Source organism: Thermobia domestica, chromosome 9 (assembly GCF_964235325.1).
Source record: "Thermobia domestica chromosome 9, izTheDome1.hap1.1, whole genome shotgun sequence".
In the NCBI taxonomy this organism is placed as follows: domain Eukaryota; kingdom Metazoa; phylum Arthropoda; class Insecta; order Zygentoma; family Lepismatidae; genus Thermobia; species Thermobia domestica.
The window spans coordinates 131,164,232-131,190,536 of NC_137462.1; the positions used below are offsets into that span (position 1 = coordinate 131,164,232).

The 26,305-nt window shown below is 35.0% G+C and overlaps 1 protein-coding gene across 1 annotated transcript in view; it reads left to right on the forward strand.

Annotated features, from left to right (window-relative positions):
* The window catches only part of LOC145661022 (uncharacterized), a 36,819-nt gene that overhangs the window by 7,442 nt on the left and 3,072 nt on the right, over nt 1-26,305 (forward strand). The window contains exon 2 of the mRNA XM_081726458.1: nt 2,777-3,514. Coding sequence (XP_081582584.1) covers nt 2,777-3,514 — 738 coding nt within the window. The remainder of the gene's footprint in view (nt 1-2,776; nt 3,515-26,305) is intronic.

Below are 26,305 nucleotides of genomic sequence, written 5' to 3' on the forward strand. Positions count from 1 at the left end.
CATAGCCTAAGTCGTTTTTTTTTTTTTTTTTTTTTTTTTTTGTCATGTTACTTTGGTTAAGATGTGTATCGTAAGAGAGAAGTGGGAGATCAAAATTTATGTGAAAAATTGAGTATTTCGCAATCCTCTCAACTTAATAATATGAAACTTAGAAATATTAATTTTTCGTTTAAAATAAGCAGACTCGTGCCCCAGCATTTTAGTAAATTCCTGTTTTAAGGGGAGGCAAGCAGAGCATATTCTATTTGTTTAAAAATTAATGTAATGATGTTTGTTCGGGAGATCTCCTAAGGAGATACCAGAAGTTTCAAATTTTATTTAACAATTCTCTGAATTTGGGAAGATGAAACTTCGAAAAAAAAAATTCATTTTAAAGAAACGGACCCGAGACCCAGTGTTTTTCTAAATTTCATTTTAAGACGGTATGAACTAGCTAAGTCGATTTTTGATTATTTTTGGTACATGACTGTACCTTGGACTGCATCATGTTCTTACCACATTTTCGGTAAAGGAATGAAAGGTGAGTGGTATAACATGTAAAAATATGTTTCATGGGTAACCCTCTCTAGACCACAGCATCGAATTTCATGATTTTTGGTACATGAGTTGAATCTCACCGAACTTAGGTTTTAGGAATATTTCGGCATGAGGAGAAGACGATATAAGAAAATGACATGTAAAAATAATTGAAAACGACCAATATTAGTGTCCAATCCATGTAATGACTAGTTTCACTGCCGATGCCGTTTAACTCCATTCTCCCTATCCTAAAGGGAGAAATGACTTAAAATAATTTGCCTAAGCCTATTCTTCCTGTATCTAGAACAAGCATTTCAGCTAGTATTTTATACAGTTAAATAATGATCATTTGTTTAGTGCATTACTCATTTGTAACCCTCGTGCTTACTGAAAAACGTTGTTGTTATAAGCTGAGGAATATATTTTGCAGTATTTTGTGAAGTCAAGCAAAATTATTCTTAATCAACTTATATTCCGTAAGACCTATAATTTTAATAATAATTCGTTATTATTGTAAAAAAATAAATTTAATTATCGAGCAACAGTTATGTTATTTAGACTAAAGGGGACGGATTATTAATGAAAGGGTATGATTATGAAAAATTTGGTGAAGGGAGAATGTTGGAGGAAACGGGAGAACTCCGAGAAAACTTATGGGCACGATGCTGTCCACCATAAACTTGGAATTGAGTCAAGGTGAGAACACACCAATTTTATTACTTGTAAATATAGATGGCAGGCTAATGGCTATTTTCTTCAGCTAACAAATTGAATGTAGGACACAATTGAATATCCGTTTATGGATAGATATCTTGTTGGTCAAGGATATAGAGTGAAAAATGGCTCTGTTAATTCAACATAATGGCTTTATGTTACTCTATTTGTGTTAAAGTTTTACACATGCTTGCGGCTACTTCACCGCCATAAGATTTTGGAGTCGAAATTGTTAAAAATAAAACTGCTTGAATCAACTAATTTGAAGAGTATTTGCGGATCCCAGACATTTCACCTATTCTCTGATTTTATTGGTCGACACCAGATGTTGTTGCCCCTTGTATCTGAGCGGAGTAGTAATAAAAGTCGCTTTTGGCGTGGGTTCAAACCAGGCCCAAGGAAATTTCTTTTATTTTTTTAAATTTTCATAACACGTTTTTTATTAAATAGAAGAAAATAATACTCAAAAAAATGATTTACTCACGTTACGAAACGTAGTTGAGCGAGCGAAAGGGTTAGAAGCCCAGTAGGGCTTCGTTTTGTTCCACTTTGAGCCACATGATAACCGATGTAAATTTAACCTTTGCTGTTTCCTTGTGACCAACTTAAAACTTCTTGGCTAGGGTAGCGCGCGAATGCTGAAAACCTTTGGGATCGGCAAATTTGCTAGCTGGAACGGTTTCTATACATCGAGAACAAGTGTAATAACAAAAATAAATGGCAGCACTTATACAGTAAATTGTATCAGAAAATGCGTAGGTCACAAAACTAGTTAAATATTTCAGAAAATATAGTATATTGTTAGTTACTTGGTATAAATGTCTAGTAGACTTCGTAAAGCTTTGCTAATAGCTAAAATTAAAGTCAATACAAATTTTAAATGTACCGTATATTATTTAGATATTATGACATCCATGTATGGTCACGTGAACACTACAAGTTGCATGTAGCTGTACCTACAGTGTCTGATACAAAGGAATGTGAGATGGTTGTTACACTTTTGCTAAGTCATTGTTCTGTGGTGAAGAATACAGTTAACAATGTACCTCAATGGCAACCATACACTATGCGAGACTTGGTATTGAAATATTACTGTGATGCTGTTCCCATTTCTGCGTTCATTCACTTAGCTCTTTAATACCGGCGTGGTGTTATTTTCATAACGCTCAAGACCAGCTCTGTGTCTATCAGGCACACCGGGTCTCTCTTCTGACTGAAACACTGCACCCCTGGTATTGAAATAACATACTATTATTATTTGCTGTATGTGCTACATATTGTACGTTGCAGGTTCACTGTTTAAAGAAATATGGTCGTCATAGTTGTAGGCGTCAATATTGATAAATTATATAATTACTAGTATAAACAATGAAATCCTAGCAACAAAACAAAATCCTTGAGTTCTGAACACTTATAGGACATGCTTTTCAATTTATTATTAGTCTGCATTTAATTAATAAGTTATAAAAGCAATTATTTGCTATTAATGGCCGTAAAAAAAGAATTTTAAAATCTCATTCTACATTTTGTTTTCTTTTCCTAGGTTTTCTTAGCTCTTTTAGCTCTGACAGTTAGTTCTGGAGCTAAAGAGGAAGAGAAAGAAAAAGACAAGAGTGACAAACAGGAAAAGAGAGGTCTTCTTGGACTGGGATATGGTGGAGGAGGTTTCGGCGGTGGTTATGGATTGGGAGGCTTCGGCGGTGGTCTAGGTGGTCATGGAGGACTCGGTGGTATATCCTTCGGCGGCGGTGATCACGGAGGATCCAAAATTATCACTGTGACTAAGAAGGTTGCTGTTCCAGTGCCTCAGCCAGTACCGTACCCTGTTGAGAAAAAAGTTCCATATCCTGTCCCTCACCCAGTTCCCGTTCCAGTTGATAAACCATATCCAGTTCACGTCCCTAAACCATATCCAGTACCAGTCGAGAAGTATGTACCGTATCCTGTAGAGAAACCGGTACCATACCCAGTTTCTCATCCAGTAGCTGTACCGATACCGAAGCCAGTAGGTGTTCCAATTCCAAAACCAGTTCCTGTTCCTGTTGAGAAACCTGTACCTGTTCTTGTCCCTAAACCAGTTTATATACAGAAGCCCGTTCCAGTGCTTATTCCAGGAGGTAAACATGGCGGAGGAGATATCGGCGGTGGTCTTGGAGGAGGTCACTTGGGTGGCCTTGGAGGTGATCTCGGAGGAGGCCAGGCTGTGTACGCTAGTTCTTTCAGCTTTGGTGGTGGCCATGGTGGTCTAGGAGGTGGACTTGGAGGTGGATTGTCGTTAAAACATTAAAAGACTGTTTGTAAGTATATTGAAGAATTTACTTCATACCAGCTATTTATACTGCTCGTTTTACCATTATAATCTTGTTCAACATTTTGTTTGCACTATTTCTTTATTTGATCTATGAATTATTATCGATTTTAAAGTTATAGTTTGTGTGAAGAGAATAGTTTGTGGATAATAGCTGTAGCAAAATGCAATTCTACCACATTCTTGTTCACAAGATGATTTCACCTAACATATTTCTCAATTTAAGCAAATCAAGAATGGGAGGATATCAGCCTTGGTTCTCAATTCAGAATTAAGTATTCAAAATGAATCAACGAACAAGTTAGTGAAGTTCACCTTTTCTGTTAAGTTAATATTCTTATGTGACTTCATTCCATACAAGAATCCAGTAAGCCTCTTTTCACTTAATTGTACGCATCATTTACTGAGTCAATGTTAATGTTTTCAAGCAAGACATTTAGAAACTTCCAGAAGTACCAATCTTATAGTTTTAAAATGATGAATAATTGAGTGAAGTGAATAGAGCTACCTTACGCAAATTGCCTCTTGTAGTAGAGACCTATAGATTGTAGCCGGCTGCTTTAATGACTGATAGAGCAAGAATGACAATTGAGTAGGAATTGGAACCGGAAGGCACATTGTAATTGTGAACCAAAGCAGTATAATGCATGGAAAGTACGAAACTTTTAGTTAAAATACAAATCATTTAGCCCAAGTTCACTGAACCGTATGGGTAGATGAGAACGTTCTTGCACGACAAACGCAGTAGTATTGTACGTATGGCTTACATATCACAGAAGGCTATATTTCGGATTTCTATATCCAGAAACAATATTTATTGTGCCAACTACTATATTATGATCAAAGAGAAATGTAGGATCTTGCTTGGGGAAATGCTTATGCTGTCCCACCATTATACTCGGAGGCTAAAGGAGACGCTGGTGATGATAATGAACAAAATAATGAATGCAAAAATAGGAGGAAAAAGGAAAACTCCCAGAAAACCCACACAGGCGGTGTGTGTCCACCATAAAGCTCAGCGAGAGTTAAGATGGAATTAGCAACGAATTCAAATTATTGTATAGATAGATAAGTGACTCTATTATGTGGATACTGACTTCTATGGAAGCAGTTGAAATATTAGGGTTACTCTTTTAATCTTTGTTGAGCCACTCGAGGAGAACCACATGTGATTACGATACTCTGATAAAAGCAAAACTGTTCAACTGACGTCACCCATCCCCCACAAACGATAAGTATACTTTGTCGTTCAACTCTTCTGAAATAGCAAGTGTGAAAACATATCTAGGGCAATCGAAGCACGTGCCAAGTGTGAACTACGTGATGTATTTCGATTTCTGCAGAAGGCTGCTGACTTCTAGATCAGACAGTTCATAAATCATAATCTATGTTTTTCACAATCCACATGATTCACGCGCTCCTAGAGGTCCTCTGCAGCCACAAATTTCTACATTTTGTCTATTCTCGTTCTATACATCAGTAAGTGTTTATATAAAATGTATGTAGCACTCGTGCACACGGATATCACTTGTAAAGCTCCCGCCATAATCCTTAGTCTTTCGAGGAGGAACTACAGTTTCGTTATGCTCTTTCGGCTGGAGTAATCGAATTGCTATGAAAATATAGTTCATACTAGGTAGGTGCTTCAATTCCACTCAGTATGTTTTCATGGTCGGTGCTGTCCATCGGTGTGTGTGGTTCTCTGATGTTAACGGAGATTGGAAAAGTAGACTTCGTATTAATACTGGTTGTATATTTACAAAGTATTATTACAATGTTCAAGTAGCTACAAGCAAGTGTAGTATATAGATTTTTTTCAAGTGCAAGATTAAATCACACAGGTGTGATAATTGGGCTGTGTTCTTAGACATAGATAAACGGTAACTGATTACTACCGTATATTACAAGAACCAGTTGTAGAGCATGTCAGACTTCCAAAATATGTCTGTCTATAATGACAGTTGGAAATCCATCTAAACGATCGGAAAAATACATAATGTATTAGGTGAACTTTAACGTGACAAACTGTGCCATCTAGTACTACTCAGATCTTTTCGTAAATTTTATAATTATAGACATAAAGTGATAAAATTTAATAAAAAATTATTTGACTACTTTTTGCTTATACTATTCTTGGATATTTAGATTTAAAAATTACTCTTTAAGCTAGCAAACCATAGTTTACATACAATTTTAAGCAACTGAATTTGAAACAAACAATTAATAAATTAGTAATTCTAACTTTTACCGTTATCAATTGATATTATTTAATAACAATAACAAAACACTTTAAATAACTAAAATTAGGCTCAAATAACATAATGAATATTAGTTATTCGGAGTACGATCTATCGCAATCAGTCGTTAAATAATTCTCAGTCCATTTATCATTCTGCCTAATTAATTCTATTAGTTTGTCTCTATATATCCCTCACAGTCATTACTTTTGTATATTACTTTTGTTGTTTCTCCCATCTCTTGGCAAACCATTCCAATACTAAATATTGTAATGAGTGCTCCCTACAGCCTCATGTACTTCTTCCTCAATTTTCGAAGTATTTTGTGTAAGCAGCTTTAAACTTCTCGGAGATTTGATCTAGTATTTGCCAAACGCCATTTAGTGAAATAATTTGTTTTTAACGAGATTTTTTTCAGTGTAAAGTAATATGTGTTCGTCTGCAGATAGATTATGACGAGGACTGCTTTGAATACGTCACAGATCCTTAGACGCATTATTTATTTTACTAAATTGTACGATTTATGCAGAAAAATTTTTACTACATTTTTCATATTTATATTCTCTAATAATTGAAATAATCTTTTGTCACAAAATCTAGAAGGATGAACAGCTAAAATCACAATGATAGAGTACTATCTAGACAGATTAACAGTAACATTTCGATGATATCAAAATCTTTCATTTGCAGTTTACGGAATTTTACCTGGGTAATTTATAAAAAATGTTTTCTAAACTTTTAATTTTATTTATGTCGCAATAGTAAATCAACCACAAGTACAGTAAAAATTAGTGAGACGACATTTGGACATTTACTGTATTGTAGAAAGGTACAGCGAATGAAATGTTCAATTTTTAATTACATAGAACAGATTACCATCTTTTAGGATTTTTTTTAATGTATATAAAAGGCAAATATTCATTTTGCTGCATAAAATAATCCTGATAAAAATTTGGATGAAAAGTAGTTAATGGAAGACGCATTTTAAGATTTAAAAAAGTGGGAATACGGAAGATGTATATTTTGACAACATTATTGTAACAATATTCTTTGAATTCGAAGCATTAGAGGTTAAAAAAATGAAAATATGAATGGCATGGTACCCTTAACAAGAACATTGTGTAAATGTCAGACTGAAACTAATTAAATTAGTTTATATACGTAAAATGAATCTAACGATGTTTATTAGCTAAATCCTCCTAAACCGCTACATCCATTTTTATTATTTTTGGCATACAAATGCACCCTGGCTTAGTTTAGGCTTTTAGTGCATTAAGGGCAAGACGGGGCTCAATGGATGAGAAGTTGACATTAGCGATGTAATGGGGTGTATACATTTATATATGATGTATATCACTTAATATTTGGAGTCCAGCGTATGCTCTCTTTAAATTTACGAAAGAACCAGTGTATATGAGGATGGGTTACCATAGTTTTGCAAATAGCCAAGCGTATATCTAGTAAAAATTCTAGCATTACATCATTATGTAATAGATAATAACATGTTTGACGGCTAAGTAATCCTTGACAGCTGCACAAATTTTGGTGATTTTTGGTACGCGTGGACGGTGGTCCAGGCACGTAGCCAAGGGGTGGGTCCGGGGGGTCCGGACCCCCCTTCAGATCCAGAAATAAAAAAAATATTAAGGATGAAACAAAAAAAAAACGAGAAAAAGATGAATCAGCGTCAAAAATATAAAGGTACAGCAAGTGTTTGGTTACTCTTTCTTATGAGGAGCTTTGTGTGGAGGAAACTGGGGGGGGGGGTGTTGAAAAATGGTATTATTGTAATGAAGCATTCCGAATTCCATCTATCTGCATAGATAACATAGACTCTCAGGTAGAACTTAAGAAATGCCCAGAATCACCAATAATATGAGCCATTTTGAATTTCGCGGAAACTCAAATCCATTTTGTAGGATGTCTTTTCTCCTAAAAGAGTATCTCGTTGCTATCCTTGATGGCATTAAACGAAGAGAAGAAAAAGAAAAAGAAAGAAGACAAGTAGAACCGAGTTGGAATGACCTCGGAAGTCTATAACTTTTTCAATATTTTTTATTTTCTTTTACTCAAGATTTCTTCATAGTTTTTCTTCTTAAAATACTTACTAACATGTCCTCATTTTATTGTCCTAAAAGACCAATATGGGTATGTTGTCAGTAAAATAGCTTAGATTGTTCGATCCCCTGGTGTGTAACCATAGTATTTAATGTCACCCCCCACCCCTCGATTACGAAATCCTGGCTAAACGAACGAATATATGTTGCCACTAAAATAATTTAGAATGATCGAGCCCCTGGTGTAATAACAACAGTATTTCGTCACGGACCCCCCCTTCCTATTTCGAAATCCTGGCTACGTGCCTGGGTGGTCTTAGGTATTTAGGTATTTAACCAAAGTATGTTAAAGGGTGGGAGTGACACATAAAAATAATCGAAAACGACCGATATTAGTTTTCAATCCATAGTTGTCGTTGTCTGACATAAATAGTGAAATTCTGGATTCCATTTAAGTCTAAATTCATCACCCATCATCATGGGGCTAAGGGGTTGAGAGTACAAAGGAGGTGAAAATGTAAAAATATTCTAGAACGATTCATATTGGTGTCCAATCCATAGTCTTCGGAGTAGCTTAGATGAATAGTAACGCTCCAAATGCCGTTTAAGCCCAAATTTATACCCCATGCACATGGTAAAGGGATAGGGGTTGAAATGCCATAAACCTATTCTCCCTGTGAGAATAATTCCATTTAGGTAACTGTTGGAAATAACACCTACCTTGTACACAAACAAACTCAGCATTATTTTTCTCGAAAGTCAAGATTTGCAGGTAACATTATTCAAAAGAGCAGTAGTGAGTCAGTCCTCCTCATGCCATCTGAGTTGAGTTGAGTTGATTTTGAGTTTAACGTCCCTTTTCAGCAGCGAGGCTATACGAGACGTGGACCTACTGATTAACGTGGAATCCGAACCACATGAGCTCCCGCCGGGAATCGAACCCGGGCCTCCCATGCCAAAGGCGCGTACGCTAACCGCTTAGCCACGGAGGAGCTTCTCATGCCATCTGATTAGAAATGGAAAGTGACTATCTGTTTTTAACAGAAACAACTTTTGACTCATTGACAATCTAAGAGCAGCCACTGATATAATTGAAAAAGTTCTACTGTTGATAAAAAAAAAAGAAATTGGTTTAAATTGATATAAGTGATTTGTTCGTTATAGAAAGTATACCTAATATTTATAACTCTTGCCAAATGGATCGTAAGAATTAAGTAGTTACTTCTGAGTTTATCATTATCATTGGTTTGAGTTCTCTTCAAGTCCCTTCCGGCAGCTAACATATATGAAATATCGACTTACAGCTTAACATGAAATCCGAACCACATTATCTCCTACCGGAAATCGAACCCGGGTCTCCCGTACCAAGGGCTCATATGCTATTCACATAGCTAAGAGGGAGTTCTATATTGTTATTATTTTTTATCAGTGTCGTACGCAAAATTTCATTGAGAGGATGGTTCATCCACTTAATTTCATTTCTTTTTAAGATAAACATAATTTTTGTATGTGTACTGTAGTAAATATCTTGATAAGGTAAATGCTTATATGTCTATAATGACTATCTTGCTGCAGGGAGTTTAAATTCCTTCGCGTACGCCACTGATTATTACTAAGTAAGCTTTATCTTATTTAATGAAAATATTGTTAGAGAAGTCCTAATGGTTTTTAAGATTAGATATCTGTCGATTGAAGAGCAAACGTTGTAAGCAATGGAAAAAACTTTTACGTGTTATATTCAATACATTTTGCATTGAGTACCTGCGCAATCTACTTTATTTTTGTCCCACTAACTTATATGGGAAACTACTCTTCTGACTTTTTCTTTAATGAACAGGAATTTTAAACATGTGATTTTACTGACACCCTATCTTAGTCTAGTTCAAAGTACTTCTTTTTTCAAAACGAATATGCCTTATATTACTTTAATTACATTAGATTATTAAGCATGAAAACTTTTACACAACAAAGAACATTTAAATAGATTCGAAAAAGAAATCAATTAAACCAAACCATTATGATTCCAATTCATTTCAAATAAAACAGAAAAAAATGAAACCACACCAAAATAAGAAGAAAGTTTATGTGGACCTGTCTTCGGAAGTGCATAGTTGCGTAGTTATAAGGTACTGAAAACGTGAAAAAAAAGAACTTTGAAGGTCCATAGTTCGACTACTATATGACCAATCATAGTCGGGTCAAAACATCAGAGGAACTAGTATGTGAACTATCCAAATATCTATCTTTGAGAACCTCCGGTAATTCCACAATTATTTTAAGAGAGGCAGTTTGAGAGAACTTCATCACTCTCCACCTACATCTCTAAAAATTGTTGTACAAGTAGTGGAGCACTCTTAAACATGGCTATTTGGATAGTTTACATACCAGTTCCTCAGTGATGTCTTGACCCGACTACGATAAATCTCATAGTAGTGGAGCTATGAACTTTCAACGTTCACTTGTTTCACGTTTTCGGCACCTTATAACTCCGAAACTATCCACTTTTGAGAACAGGTCCATATGAACTTTTTTTCTTATTTTGATGTGAGGAATCTGTTCCCAAAATTAGGTGACACATCTTTGTAACACCCTGTATAAATCAATGTGCTAGAAAGCAAAGATGGCGCAGGTATTCTACAGCGTTAAGCAAGTGGATTATTGAGAAATACCTTAGAAGCAACGAAATCTACCAAAATGTTTCATCTAAAATGTTGCTGAACAGGAGCAAAAGCATACAACATTTTGTTCTTTTTTCGGCAGACATATCAATATGCATAATTATATAATTAACTTTACTATTGGTCTACTAATTATGTTCTTCTTAATTGTCTTTCAGCTTCTTTCCTTCCATCAAACTTTGATGCACTGTCTCCTGTTTCTTCAAGTGCCTTTGTCAGAGACTTTTGTTTTTATCTAGTTCACAAATCAAACATAGTTTGTAAATACAATTTTTTATAAGTAAAATAAAACTTTTTTAAGAAAATGAAAAAATAGTTTTATTTTTTTAAAAATATTTATATATATCAAATTTTACAGAATGTACCCATATTTCTCTATAACGTTGGTTAATGTTCCTTGGGACACCTGAAAAAGTATAAAGCGATCAAGTGCTCAAGTGCTCAAGACCATTGAGAGCTAAGTGGTCCCGGGTTGTTTTTCCTTGACATATGAACACATTACAGAAGTTCGAATTCCATCTCAAACTGTAGGTTCGTATCTGATGTAGCCTCCGTGCTGAAAACGGATGCTGAAGTTCAACAAATAAATTATTGAGAGTTGAGAAGATTTGTTTCACAAAATTTTGTGGTTCAATATTAGGCTATTATTACAGTTATTTTCATAACATGCTGAGTTCAATTCTTTACAAAACCAAGTAAAATGTACTTCTATTTCTTTTTTTTTTTTAAAAAAAAAAGAAGATTTGAATCTATGATATTGTCATTTAAAAACTATCTAGTTTTTCCTGTACTTTTAGTTTTTCTCAGCTAAGTTATGCAGATTTTCTTATGAGTGATTTCTTGACATGAAACATTATACCTGACAATTTTAATAAGTATTCAAAGTTCCTAAACGATCAAAATTGAAATTTTAGTATATAGCATTCCAAGGGCTACCGGACTTTACTGTGTTACTATTGAAATCTTATCCATTATATTAAATAAACAATGCCAGAATGGTCTCACCCATAACATTGCCTTGAGAAGCATCTCATGATTACTTGATGAAGGAATTGAGTTAAAATGATATCAATACACTGGTATATATATTATATATATACTGTATATAATAGACCTGTTATATATATATATACTGTATATACTGTATGCTGTTTAATAACCTGTAGACATTTTTCGATTCAAACTAAATTCTCGTCACAGGATATATGTATGTTTGCAGAGAATAACTTGATCATAATTTCAAGGCCTCATGGCACACTGACCACTGCAGATGGCCCACTGAACGTAACACCTGTACAGAGAATTCTGTTAGTTCTTTGAGGATCGTGCGTGGGACAACACGACGAGTCTTATGATAGTTGTGTGTATATACAAATCTGTTATGTGACTGTAAAAAGTCAGTGATTACCAGGCAGGCTCACTGGAATTTATTACGATGGGTTCGAATTCAATATGAGGCTAAATTATATTAAAATATATATCACCTCCAAGGTTACACTAAAACAGAAAAGTCAAGATTTCGGGGAGATTTGTTCCGAATAGCTGCGTACGTCCTCGTGATTACAATGTTCAGACAGTGCCAATGAGTGTCATTGTGTAGTTAAAATTTTTCGAATATGTACGTCTAGTGGAGCTGAAAGAGGGGTAGTCGTAGAATTAATGGTTCAATGTCATGATACACTTCCGATACAGTTCTTTCATAGTCATCCACTTTCATTAACGCTTTGTCCTTCTCTTAAGGTAGGTGTCTAAGTGTAAAGATGTATCTGTCGTCAATACATTGTAGACGTTTTCCCTAGTTTTTCAATGTATTTCTAACAGAGTAACAAATTCTCACAATAATTCAGTGAAATTGAAGTGATACACGTTGAAACGTTATCTAAGGACAAATTGACTCAGGAATCAGATATTAATCTTTGCATTCCTTTGAAATTTTGTTTCGTCCATTGTTCCCGAAAGTTTTTGTTGTACGTCTACCGAGTACGTGAACTTTCGTTCCCGTTCCACATAGTTACGAGTTATATATATATATATATATATATATATATATATATATATATATATATATATGTGTGTGTGTGTGTGTGTGTGTGTGTGTGTGTGTAGGCATACATACAATCCGATTCAGATGAGTGTGAAACGAGAGATTTCATCTTATTGACATGCTAAGATCAGTTACATGGTCAACTCTTTTCAGTTGTATGCTATTACAGTAAAACCTGTCAACTTGGCCACCTCTTTAAGTTGCCTACCTGCTTATCTTGGCCTAATTCGTCTTGAACCTGCATTTCCCCATAAGACATTCGTTACTTACTTCTCTGTAAGTTGGCCACCTGTCTATCTTGGAAGTTGGCCACATTGAAGCAATGTTTATACTACATATGATGATTATGATAAATTTACCTGCGTATCTTGGCCACGCAAAATACCGTTTTGTTATTTTTCTTAACTCTTTTGTATTCCCGTACGACAGGCAGATGTTCTGTATTTGTGACTGAAGACAAAGGAGCATGGATTCCCACGATTTGTTTTTGCAGGTCAATGGCCAGAACACTACCCTGATAAAGGGGTGGTGAAGGAAGATGTGAATAAGAAAAGGCACATATAGAAATTCATGAAATGGTTGTATGCTTTTGTTTATCATGTCTGTTTTGGTAAAATCATTAGCTATATCGGCTCCTTTCATCAGTGGGGAGCTTTAATAATTCCGGAAAATTCTCAAGGTTAAAACTAACTATCTCAATTGTCAACTATTGGCACCTGACAGCTTGTCAAAAGGTAGAGGAGGTTTTGAGATATGAATTCCCTTAAGATTTTGTCGAAACATCTTTGGCTCCGAGGAAATCACTTGTAGCTCATTAACAAGAGGTAGTTAATTACAATATTAGAATGTGCATATGTGCCGAAAATAATAAAAGTAATACGTCTAGAATGAACCGCCATTCAGTAACAACTAAAGAGAAGTCATATAAACTGCATATGAATTGTTCAATTTATAACTAAGCTTTCCTCGTTTTCAATCTGAATAACTCAGTGTGCTATAGGATAATATCAATTTCAATAAACTTCGTACATGCGCTACAATTTCATGGTTGTTTGTGTTATTGTGTTCTCATCTGAATAATTCAGTGTACCAGAGTAGTTTTCAGGAAGAGAAAGGTCGTATGTACATATATTAAACATACTGCAGTAATATTTTCTAGTACTGTATATTTTTATGATTACTCTGTATACATTATTTATAAGGAGCTGTCGTGCCATTGCTTGTTAAAATTTTACAATCAAGTAATAGGCCTACTAGATATCCTATTATAAAAATACACCAATCACACTTATTTTCTCTAAGCTGACCACCTGTCTAAGTTTGTCACTTTTCAATGGAACCGATGGTACGATTCAAATTTCATTTCTTTCTTATGTAAGGTTACACAGTAGGCTACTTAGCATTACACAGTCACCTGTTGAGGAGTTTCATGGTCTAGCTGCTAATACCGTTGTTGGATCCTTATAAAGTGTATGTGGAACAACAAGAAAAGAATAGCCTACTCTTTCAAAGAAAAAGAAACGAATAATCAAAATCGGTATATCCATGTGTCCAGATTATGCCTGAACATAAACACACAAACACTCCCCATATATATATATATATATATATATATATATATATATATATATATATATATATATATATATATATATATATATATATATATATATATATATATATATATAGTTACCTAGTTATATCATAAATACCAGTGGCGTAGGGAAGGGGGGGCCCGGAGGAGCCGGGCCCCCCCAAAGAGGTCCGACAAAGTACTTTAGTACTTTGATGTTTGTAATTTTTTATATATTTTTATGTTTATATATTTTTTTGTTTGTAATTTTTCTATATGTATCTATAACAGCACTTGGGCCCCCCCCAAACACACATCCTGGCTACGCTACTGATAAATACTGTCACAAAGTTTGGAGTGGCACAGTGCTGCCATCGGTGTATAAAGCGGAAGATGCATGTAGTGTGTGTTTGACTGTTCATGATATACGTTGATATTGTACTGATTTCTGATGAAGTGGGGCGATTACGAAAATCGTGTAGCAGTAATTGCACTACACAAGGTCGGGAAGACAGCAGGTGAGATTTTCAACCTCCTGAAACCTCTACAAAGTAGCAAGAGATTCGTGTATCGCGTCATACAGCGATACACCGAGACTGGTACGGCAGCTGACTGCGCAAGGAGTGGCAGACTACAAACGGTACGAACCCCGCAGGTCCAGAAAGGAATCGCAGCAAGAATTCGAAGAAATCCTGTTCGAACACAAAATGTGATGGCTGCTGAGATGAACATCAGCAGAAATTCCATGTCTCGTGTGTTCAGGAGTGACCTACATCTACGGGCGTATAAAAGGCGAAGTGGTCACTTTCTGACCCAAATATTAATGTCGCAGAGGGTCCTTAAATCAAAGAAACTGTTGCGGCGTTACGCCAACAATCTGCATAGAAAGATTCTGTTTACTGACAAAAAGGTGTTCACAATTGAACAGGCCTACAACGCCCAAAATGACAGTGTGTATGCCACGTCATCTACTGCAGCTGCTGAGGCAGCTCTAAGGGTTCAGAGGGCACATCATCCTGCCTCAGTGATGGTTTGGTGGGGAGTGAGTTACTCAGGCACAACCCAGCTGCATTTTTGCGAACAAGGTGTTAAAACATCTGCCAAGATGTACAAGAACACAATGCTAACACCTATAGTGAAACCAATTTCTGCTATCATATTCCCTGGAGAAAGGTGGATCTTCTAGCAGGATTCCGCTCCAGGCCACAAAGCGAAAACAACCCAGGACTGGCTGGCACGGAACGTCCCCGACTTCATTTCTACCGTTGATTGGCCTTCTAGCAGCCCGGACCTTAACCTGTTGGACTACAAACTTTGGGCAGTCCTTCGCGCAAAGGTCTGCCATAAACGGCATCCATCTGTCGACAGTATGAAACAATCCTTGACCCGAGCAGTGAACAATTTTCCGATGGACGTGGAGGGTAATGCCATTGACCAGTGGCCGGAGAGACTTCGTGTCTGCATCAAGGTCAAGGGGGACATTTCGAAAAATGATTCGTGGTTCAGGTGTTGTAAAACATTACCAAAATAAATTGCCTTGGTGTTAATATTCTCTGTGTTATTCACATTCAAACACACACACACACATATATATATATATATATATATATATATATATATATATATATATATATATATATATATATATATAGAGAGAGAGAGAGAGAGAGAGAGAGAGAGAGAGAGAGGATATTACAAAAATGTGTCATAATATTTTAGGAACAGATTCCTCAAATAAAAAACAAGAAAAAAGTTCATAAGGATCTGTGCTCAAAAGTTAATATTTTCGGAATTATAGAGTGCCGAGAGTGAAATTTAAAAGTTCATAGTTCCACTACTATGGAACCTGTTGTAGTTGGGTCAAGAGATCACAGAGGACTTGGTATGTGAACTATCCATATATCCACATTTAAGAATGCTTCAGTACTTGTATATACATCAGTTTTGAGAGAGGTAGGTGGATAATGATCCCCTACTCCAAAACAGCCTTTCTAAAAGTGATTGTGCAAGTACCAGAGATTCTGACAGATGGATATTTGGATATTTCACATTCTAGTTCGTAAGTGATATCTTGACCCGACTACGATTGATCCTATAGTAGTGGAACTATGGACCATTATCTTAACCGTTACCCAGAGTTAATTTTTTCATGGTTTCAGCACGCTAAACTACGAAGATAAGCATTTCCGACCACAGGTCCATATTAACTTTTTTCTTATTTTGCTGTCAGGAATCTACTTCCAAAATATTTTTGTAACAGCCTGTGTGTATATAAAGGGTAAAATTGGAAACTTCTCCCGTCTTTTTCGTTTTTGAGGTCGGTTGAAACTAGATGTGGCTCTTATGTAAAACTATATTTTCTGTCTCTATTTTTTAAAAGATACATAAAGCACTTTCTCGAACTAAAAGTTAATCTCTAAAACAATATGCAACAACAAACTAAACTGCACGTGCAGTAAACTTGTACTATTGATCGTTTTGTAACTTGGATATTTCTTAACTTGGGAATATTTTTTATAAAAACACGTTAATAAATACAAATATGAGGTTCTTCATTCTGCACAGTTATAGAAATCGCTCTCCTTTATTTCCATGAAAATTTAAACAAGGTTTACATCGCGTAGTGTGAAGGGATACTGATACTGATAAATGTTGAAATATAAGAGATATATAAGACAAGTGAGAACCACATTTTCAAAACTTAAGAAACAAACAATGACTACAAATTGTGTAGGGTTGTGCAGGAAAATATATTTTTTTTTTCTGGAAATATACGTATGTAAATGCAAAACATATGACTATTTGAAAATTTCTTTTTCTCTTCTAATTATGAGGAGGAATACAGGTAGAGACATGAATCAACAAACATACTTTCATTTCAAACATCTAAAGAAGTTCTGAGTAACTGACTGCTGACTGATCAAGCACATGCCATACTGCTCAACCTAGAAATTTGAAAATTCGGTAGTACACAGGATTTGTGATATAATGTAATACTCAGCAATTATTTTTGGAAATTCGACTTTGAGCGGGGATTGGAGCACAGAACAATAGGTATTATTACAATTATTATTGTAAGATGTCAAGATTTCGGAATACCTTAAGCTTAAAGATATGAAATTTACTATTTGGACTTTTTATTAAGAAATAATGAAACAAAGGTTTCGCCGATAGATTGTATATGAATGAGATGTAGATAGATAGCTACCGATTATATTAGGGAAAAAATTCCGTAATAAAAACTACATTACGGAAGAGATAACTGATGTCTGGCCAATGGCGCATCCAGAAAGACGTTTAACGGAATTCAAAACGTTAAAGGCAATTAAGGAAATAAAATATAAGAAATAAAGAAGACTATTATTATTATTATTAATATTATTATTATTATTATTATTATTATTATTATTATTATTATTATTATTATTATTATTATTATTATTATTATTATTACTAATAGTAGGAGTAGAGTCACATTTTGCTTAATTATTAGTGATTAACAGAAAAAGGTCCAAAGATGAGCCATCCAATCGACATCTCTTATTGAATTAAGCAAAGTAACGTATGCGTTACTTTTGAGAAAATGGGAAACAACTTACTTCTTTGTGAACTTAAAAGTTTCTACTATATGACAACCATGCCACTTATTGAGGTCAAAATGATATTGGAATATAAGGCCGCTATGCCCAATTTCACAGTATATTTTATGTTTCAATACATATTATCAATACTACAAAACTAGCAAATAATAACAGATCAAATTATTTTATAGGTCAATTCTAACGTGAATACACACATATGTGCTGTCACTTTATTGCTTGTAGAAAGTCAGTAATTTTGCTTTGAAGTTCAGACTACCATTGATCCTTATTTCACACTTGCATTTCCTTACTCCGCAATAGGTTTACCTAATTCCGCAACATTATATTTTTGTTACTGATTTTGCGATATATGTTATGTTTTATGTGCCTAATACAATTTATTACATGCATAGAGTTCCCAGAAGTTCGGGTTTAGTGGAGAAGCCCCAAATTTATATTTTCTGTCCTCCATCTCCCGCAAGTTGTTCAAAACTCCAAACATCTTAGTTCTTGCAAGGGTAAAAGTGGAACTGAAAAAAGTAAGGGGACGCATTGACGTCGTGCCGGCCCCTGTACCTATCTCTACCCATTGTAAATTTTTGGAAATGGGGGGACTCTATAGATAGATTTTGGAAATAGTGGAACGACGTCTCCCCGCGTTCCCCCTCACTTTTACCCCTGGGTTTTTCTACAACACACAAGATAATATCATTCATTCAATATTTAAAAACTTCTCGTTTTAATCATCGATACCTGACAAATAGAAATAATATCTCTGTCACTTACCTTTGGTGAGGGTTTACCTATTACGTATTTAATTTATTCCGACACTTCAAGTAAGAAATGAATGAATTATCTGACATAAATGTTTGCTTACTCCATAGTGTCCCTATCACCTTCGACTCTCAGGACTCTAAAATGCCGTACCGTGCTCGTGGGTTTTCTCGGGGTTCTCCCGTTTCCTTCCACTTTCTTCATTCCACCATTTCACTCATCTCTCATTATCAAAGCCTCCTTTAGCCTAACCGGCATAACCGTGGGACGTAAAACTTAAAGATTTCATTTTCATTTTCTAAAATGCCGTAATTATTCATATACAAATGTAAACAGATTACAAATACAACTATGTATGAAATTTACACTGTAAATTGAAGAATTGTTTTAAGTTTAAGAAAGTGAGTATTCAATGATCACTACTCTACTTGGCCTTTCCAGACCAATTAATTAACCAGGGTTCGATTCCCGGTGGGAGCTCATGTGGTTCGGATTCCACGTTAATCAGTAAGTCCACGTCTCATATAGCCTCGCTGCTGAACGGGACGTTAAACTCAAAATCAACTCAACTCAACTCAGACCAATTAATTAATTATGGAATTTGTTTTAACAACCAAAATTCCTTTACATACCGTATTTACCTTGTCCGACTGTCTGTCCGTCCATGACACCAAAAATTTTAAAAAACTACTTTATGGATTATCTTCAATTTTGGCCAACATGTAGAGATTCAAAAGCTAGAAACTCAGTTCGTTAATGGAGATGATACTCAAACCGGAAGTGGTAGAAATCAACCATTTCCGGTTTAAACATTGATCACTATAGAATGAAAACGGTGATAGATAGAAATAAATGTTTTCCTTCGTTCCAAGAATATATATTCATCTCTGCTCTAATCTTCCTACCAAAACCTGAAGTGATACAAATCGATTGCAACTTCCAGTTTTAATATTGGTCTTCATACAGCAGAACTGCAGAAGCAATGAGCGATAGCGAGAAATAAATTTTTGTAATCGATTTAGCGTTCTATGAATAAGTACCATCTACTATTTTTAATTATCTATTCAAACCGGAAGTAGTAGAAATCATCCACTTCTGGTTTTAACGGTGATTGCTACAGAGTAAAAACGGTAATAGATAGCGAAGCGAAAACAAGTTTTCTTTTAATCATTTAAAGCATCCTAAGAATATATTCCATGTCCACTTTAGCCTTTCTAGTAAAACTGGAAGTGTTAGAAATCTACTACAACTACCGGTTTCAATATTAATTTTTAAAAAAATACCACGCCATTCAAAGTAAATTCCTTCCCGTAGTGTAGATGTGACGCCATTATTTGTTATCTACGTACAGACATACAGGTCTATGTATTTAGCAACTAAAGTGTTCTAAGAATTTGCAGTTAGCTAAAAAATGTGGTTGTTGTTGCATTTATTGCAACAAAAAATCCCTGTTATCAGTCGTTATCGTTATTGGTTGTAATTAACCTTACCTTGCATCAGCAATAATATCATTTTGGGGAGCTCTCTCGTGGCTAAGCGGTTAGCATACGCACTTTTGGCGTGGGAGACCCGGGTTCGATTCCCGGTAGGAGTTCATGTGGTTCGGATTCCACGTTAATTAGTAGGTCCAGATCTCACATAGCCTCGCTGCTGAAAGGGACGCTAAACTAAAATCAACTCAACTCAATTCATATCATTTGGGGATCAAAAGGGGAAGAATTGTCACCTGAGTTTGAGATACATATATATTTTAATCAATAAGTTAATCATAAATCAGAGTTGACAACTTCAGAGAACAAAATTATCGACTTTCGATTTTAAAATTATCGTAGGGCCTATATTACAGAAAAATTCATATATTTGTAGCCTGCCCAAAAATGTAGCTGGTTGCCAGTAGAAGTTAGGGGGGGGGGATGATCCAACCATATTCATTTGCCAGCCTACCGTGAAAATTTTATGGAACCAGTGAAACTTTTTGAGGCGCGGCCCCCATGGATACGAGTCTGGCGCCTCGTAAATGTAACTGAATTTAAAGAATGAATGTAGGGTTGCCATTTGACAATTCGCAAATCGTTATTGATTTATTTTAGGCGGAATGACTGTTGGAAACCTCATTGTGTGCTTTATAATTATTTATTGCACATCTACAACTTATTTGCATATTCAAAAACTACAAAAAAAGTGTCCCTTCTATAGGTATCCTATATTCACCCATTATCGCAAGGAAGAGTTAAATTACGTAGATCGGAATAATTATCGTATACCTGATAAACTTGTCACATATTATCGAATTATTTCGGAGGACCTACCCCTGAATGAAATCTGAAATTACACTACTACCTGCCACTGAGAAATAGAATACTAATATAAATTAGTAGCATACAGATATGTGCTAATAACGTAAAAGAATATATAGAAATTTATCTTACCTCAATTATTGAATTTCCTTCATACACATATTACACTGTTCAAGAATATCTTGAAATCACAAGAAGTACAGTTGAAGACTACTTCAGTGGCATCTTTCGCTAATAATATTCGATTTGCATATAACAATAGGTAAAGTGAATAAACTAAAAGCATTACACTTTTGTTTTAAAATATAGTTCAAAATGGGTTTGAGTGTTATTCGTTGAAGAAAACTTTTGCTAAAAATGTTTCATCTACACAATACAAAACCCTATAAGAAAGGCAGGATGTTTATTTTACTGAAAAAAAAGTCAAATAAAAAAAAATGTCGACAAGAAAGTAATGGAGAGAAATGACTCCTAAATTTATATTTGCTAATCTTATAATAATTATTGAAACGTTCCAGGCTTTTACACAACGAAGAAAAAGAGAGCAAAATAGAGATTTTAAGAGGGGAAAGTGTTAACATGATTCCTAGAGAGATATAAAAGAAGCTTTGTGCATCACAGATGGCATCATTTCCTTTTGAACTTCTATTCCAGTGGCACAAGCACTAGAGCAGCCATGAAGATAACTGTAAGTATGAAATATGCTTATTCATCAAATAGTCCTTCACAGCTATGTCATGATCAGAGGAGTTGTTAGCGCTTTTGCAAAACTTTTCTTGTTAATGCGCTCTCACTAGTAACTGATACAGAGAAGAAGCCAAATAACAAATATTTAGTCTATATCCACTAAACATTAAAGTGAAGATTACTGTCTATGTTTAAAATTAGAAATGCTATATTATAACGAAACTTTATTGTTGTAAATCAATTCGAGAAGGAAAACATGACATGAAAATATGTATATTTTCTTCTTACTTTTAACTCGATGAGTAATTAGGAATAGTGTAGCTGGCTATCATAACCTCTCTGAATAGCGACTTAACTTTTTAATTGTGGAAATATCTTCTTTTTTAATATTTTGGTTACCAAATTCATTCTGTAAGTTAAGGCCGATTGGTACCGGACCGTTTTTAGAAGAAACGCAATGTCATAGTTGTTACTACAAAATTTTCGAAGTTCGGACCATAATCCCACAATAATAAAAGGAAATGGCGGTTCCTATACTTCCAGAAGATGTGTAACAGCCACATCATTTTAAAACTTCATTCCACAAATATGCTGTTTTAACTTCGGGCATAAAAATAAGTTACTGAAGCGAAATCTGGCGAGTATAGAGAATGTACAATAGTTGAGATCCTGCAGCATCTATTGTTGCAATTATTAGGTTAGTTCTTGGAATATATCAGTTTCCTTCGTAGCTCACAATTTGCATTTGCTACCTGCAAAATACAGAGAACATAAATGATAACTATTATTAACGACATTGTCTTGTACACATACCCTTTGGCATACATATTTCTAAAGCTTTACAGTACAACATATTTCAAGCATAATATATTTTCCTCTTCCTACATTAGGAACAATATTTGCTGAACACTCCTCGTATAGAAGCACTGTATTAGATGAAGAGGAAAGTGTTGGTACGTAATTCCCATATTTGTTCCCAAGCTATTTTTTAATTATTGAAGATGTGAAATTCGTGTGCGTATATTGTGCTTTTAAATTGCTTTACCTTATCTTTCAACATGTATAGAGAGACCTTTAGTCGTTAATTGAATTTTACTGAACAAAGACGTAATGAGATGGGAAAAGTAGATAGAAAGATGGTGATTAAATGAAGGATAATTATTTAAATAATAGATTCGAAATTTTTGAACAGAAGATTTTACAAAACTATATATATATATATTATTATAGGAAATCATATGTTAAACGTGACATACGGAAATATCTTTCTCCGAACAAAACACTGTCAATAAATACAGAACTTTACAAAGTTAAGTTGAGACCTTTTGTTTTACGTTTCTATGCAACATTCAGGTTATGAAGGACTGAAACTACTGTTAACGTGGGTACCGAAACACGGCAGGGATTTGTATCCAATGTAGTTAATGGGTGCATATACCATCATGCATGATCAATTCTTGCAAGACAGGACCCTTCACAACCATCCTATTTTGCCTTGAAGAAAGCTGGATAACGGAACTGCGACACTGATCGAGGCAAAACCAGACCCGTATCCACGGGCGGCTAGGGAGGGCCGGACCCCTCTAAACTTTGGATAGTCCCCTAAAAGTTTCACGGTATACTTGCAAATGAACTATAATATGGTGATGTGCAATATGATTGGGTCGGACCCCCCTAAATTTTTGGGCTGGCTACGGGCCTGGGCAGAACTTAACATAAAGTTAGGACTAGAGAATGGGAACAAGGACTCAAATTTACTGCTTGGGCACTATTGCTCTCCCCTTTTTTTTAAAAAAATAATAAAACAATAGTTCGTTTCATTTGTTAAAAATTAAACAAAATCTCTATTTTTTCGTTCCATGTTAATGTTCTGCAAGTCAAGAGACATATGATAAATGAAAGTGAATAACTATGAATGTGATTGGCGGAATGAGAATGAGAAAGGTAACGGGAGAAGCCTGAGAAAACCCATGAACACGATGTTGCCCAACCCCAAATTAACATGGCTTGGGAGCAAACCATGAACTCCTTGCAACAGAGCTGAGCGCTCTATTATTGAGCCGTCATATGCCCTTCATATTTGTTAAGATTTGAGACTAGTTTAATCTCGTAAACAGTTGTCTCTCCCCAAATCACACTAAGCTCAGATTAAGTTTTATTTACAGGCGAAAAGACATTCCCCAATAAAATATCTCCCCGTTCATCTACTGATTAGCGACTGCGCCTTTGGTGCACAATGCCCTGGGTTCGATTTGCGCAGTGGGAAAGCCTTGAAATTTAAATACATTATGAAGGCTCGAGTTCCACTTTAAACCTCTAGGTGCGGGTCTTGTATAGCCTCGGTGCCGAAAAAGGGTATAGAGTTCCAATCAACCAATTCAGTAACATGATTATCGAACATGAGTTTACGGAAGATATTCAGATGCACAACCAGACAAAATTTGAAGAACATAACGAAAATTGCAATGCTTATGAGGTAGCTTGTCAAAATACAATAATTCTTAAAAAGGGTTTGAACAAAACATAAAATAACTTGAGGACAAGTCGTATAAGGGATATAAGATTCTGCTTTTGAAACTAGTTAATTTCATACGTTTAATTGCGTACAGATACATTTTTGCGCAATGCTGGTGTGTATGGAGCTACAACTGAGAAGAAACAGATTAAAAGCTCACCCATCTATTGGTGATGAATCAAATTGAAATTTCTCATTCATTAAGTTAATCTCTTACTTTAAGCTGCTCTTACTATGACCAAATTTTATTTACTGGTTACTACTAGCTTCTCATCTTAGTTATTTTTTTTTTTAAAATAGAAAGTAAGTGTTTGTGTTTGTAGGTCATATTTATTCCTGGTTCCATTTACACACAACGCTAGTAAAATGTTTTCTTTATGCAAGCATTTTAAAGTTTTCTGAATTTCCACTGTAATTCAACATTAATGAGAAAAAACTCTGTGTTTCTTAAAATAAACACGTTGCACTTAGATAATCATACCCAGTTTATCATTGTGTTGTATTGTGTTGTATTTTTAATTGTTGGTGGGATTGGACTTTGACATCACTTTCGTCGCTGAGGCTATAATAAGAGGTGGACTTCCGGTTTAAGTTGAAATCCGAAATACTATGTGCGATTATTAAAAAAAAAAAATCAATGCTCTCCATCCAGAAATCGAACCCTGGATCACGTGCAGAGCCGTAGCTAGGGGAAAGAGCGATGGTTGCCCCGGGCGCTGGTAGCAAGAGGGCGCCGAACGAGCAAGAGGAAAGAAAAAGTGTTAGAAATGAATAAACGACGCGGTGCTCCGAAAACGTATTGTCGCCCTATTAAATCAATATTGTTAACGATTTGCAAAGAAATAGATTTGTTAAAAATTTTCTTGTTCGCTCCGTTCGCAGCCCGAACGTTTCGTACACCAAGTGTTTACTTATTTAAAGATATTATATATGATTTGTCAATGACAAGGTGCCGAGTAATGACTTACAGTGTACATAGGAGCGTTTTCAAAATCAGAAACTGCCAAAGTCTGAAATACTTGTTCGTCCTTTGATGGTGATGAGTTTACTTAATTAATCAGACTTTTCTACACAATCGGATTAATCAGGACGGTTAAGCCTATAATGAAGGTATGAAAGTGAGAGGAGTGAAGAGACACACGCAAGGTGCTGTTTGCGGCTAATATTAAAAATGAAGGTAAACAAATTGAATAATAACATTTTCAAACTTGAAGCAGTTATAGAATAGGGGTTTAAGGGGTCTGAAATTAACCCAACTAATTTCATCTTTGTCAAAGACTGAAAAGTAGCAGTGATTTTGTTTATTCCATTGTCATAGGAAATGTTCCCAATTTCAGGGAATTTATGGGGATCATATCTCCATCTACTTTAGTGTATCGCTAGGATAGTATTTTCTGCATACGTATCTAATTCTGTGATGGATTTTAAATACAAACATTAAACATAGCCTATTTTTGACCTTCATCGATAAATATTGAGATATTCACAAAGAAGGTTCCTTGCAAATCAAAATTAAAATGCTATTTGTATGACAATATACAAATAAAATTATAAAAGTGTATAATTATTACTGGAAATTAACGCTATCACCCATTTTGAACATTTCAAAACCATATATAAAAAAGGAAACGCTTGATAAGATGAAGAGATGCTGAAATCTACTTCGCCCCCGGGCGTTGAAATCTCTAGCTGTTGCTTTGATTCATTGTATTGTATTGTAAATGATTGATTGGATTGAATTTTGACATCTCTTTCATCGCCGAAACTATATATGACATGGACCTACGGTTTAACCCTATATTGCGCAATTTATTGATTGTTTCGGGAAAAAAATATTTAGATGTTTTTTCTTACTGTATTCGCGTATCTAAACCAAACTAATAATAAATTTTGACTTTCACATTTACCATATGACGTCAGTAGAATTGTGTATTTGAATTAACATTGCGCAATTATGAACCTTATTTGTTTAATTTTTCATTGATATCCAATACAGAATTTTTTAGACGTTACAGACTTGCTTTACACTTAGTATTGCGCAGATTTTCATAACATGCTTTAGTAAACAATATGTATTCTAAGGTATGCTGAAACATAGTATGTTTAATCTGAAATTAGTAACATATCTTTCATGGATCACACCTATTATGTATAGAATGACAGTAAACAATTTTTCTTTGAAGTGAAACACAATGCCGTAAGACATGTTATTAGCAACTTGGCGAATTCTATAGGACGAACTCCAATACAATCTTGTCCTTGGTATGCGAAAATGGACATGAACATTACGGTTCCTAAATATTTCTAATTCTAACTTAGTT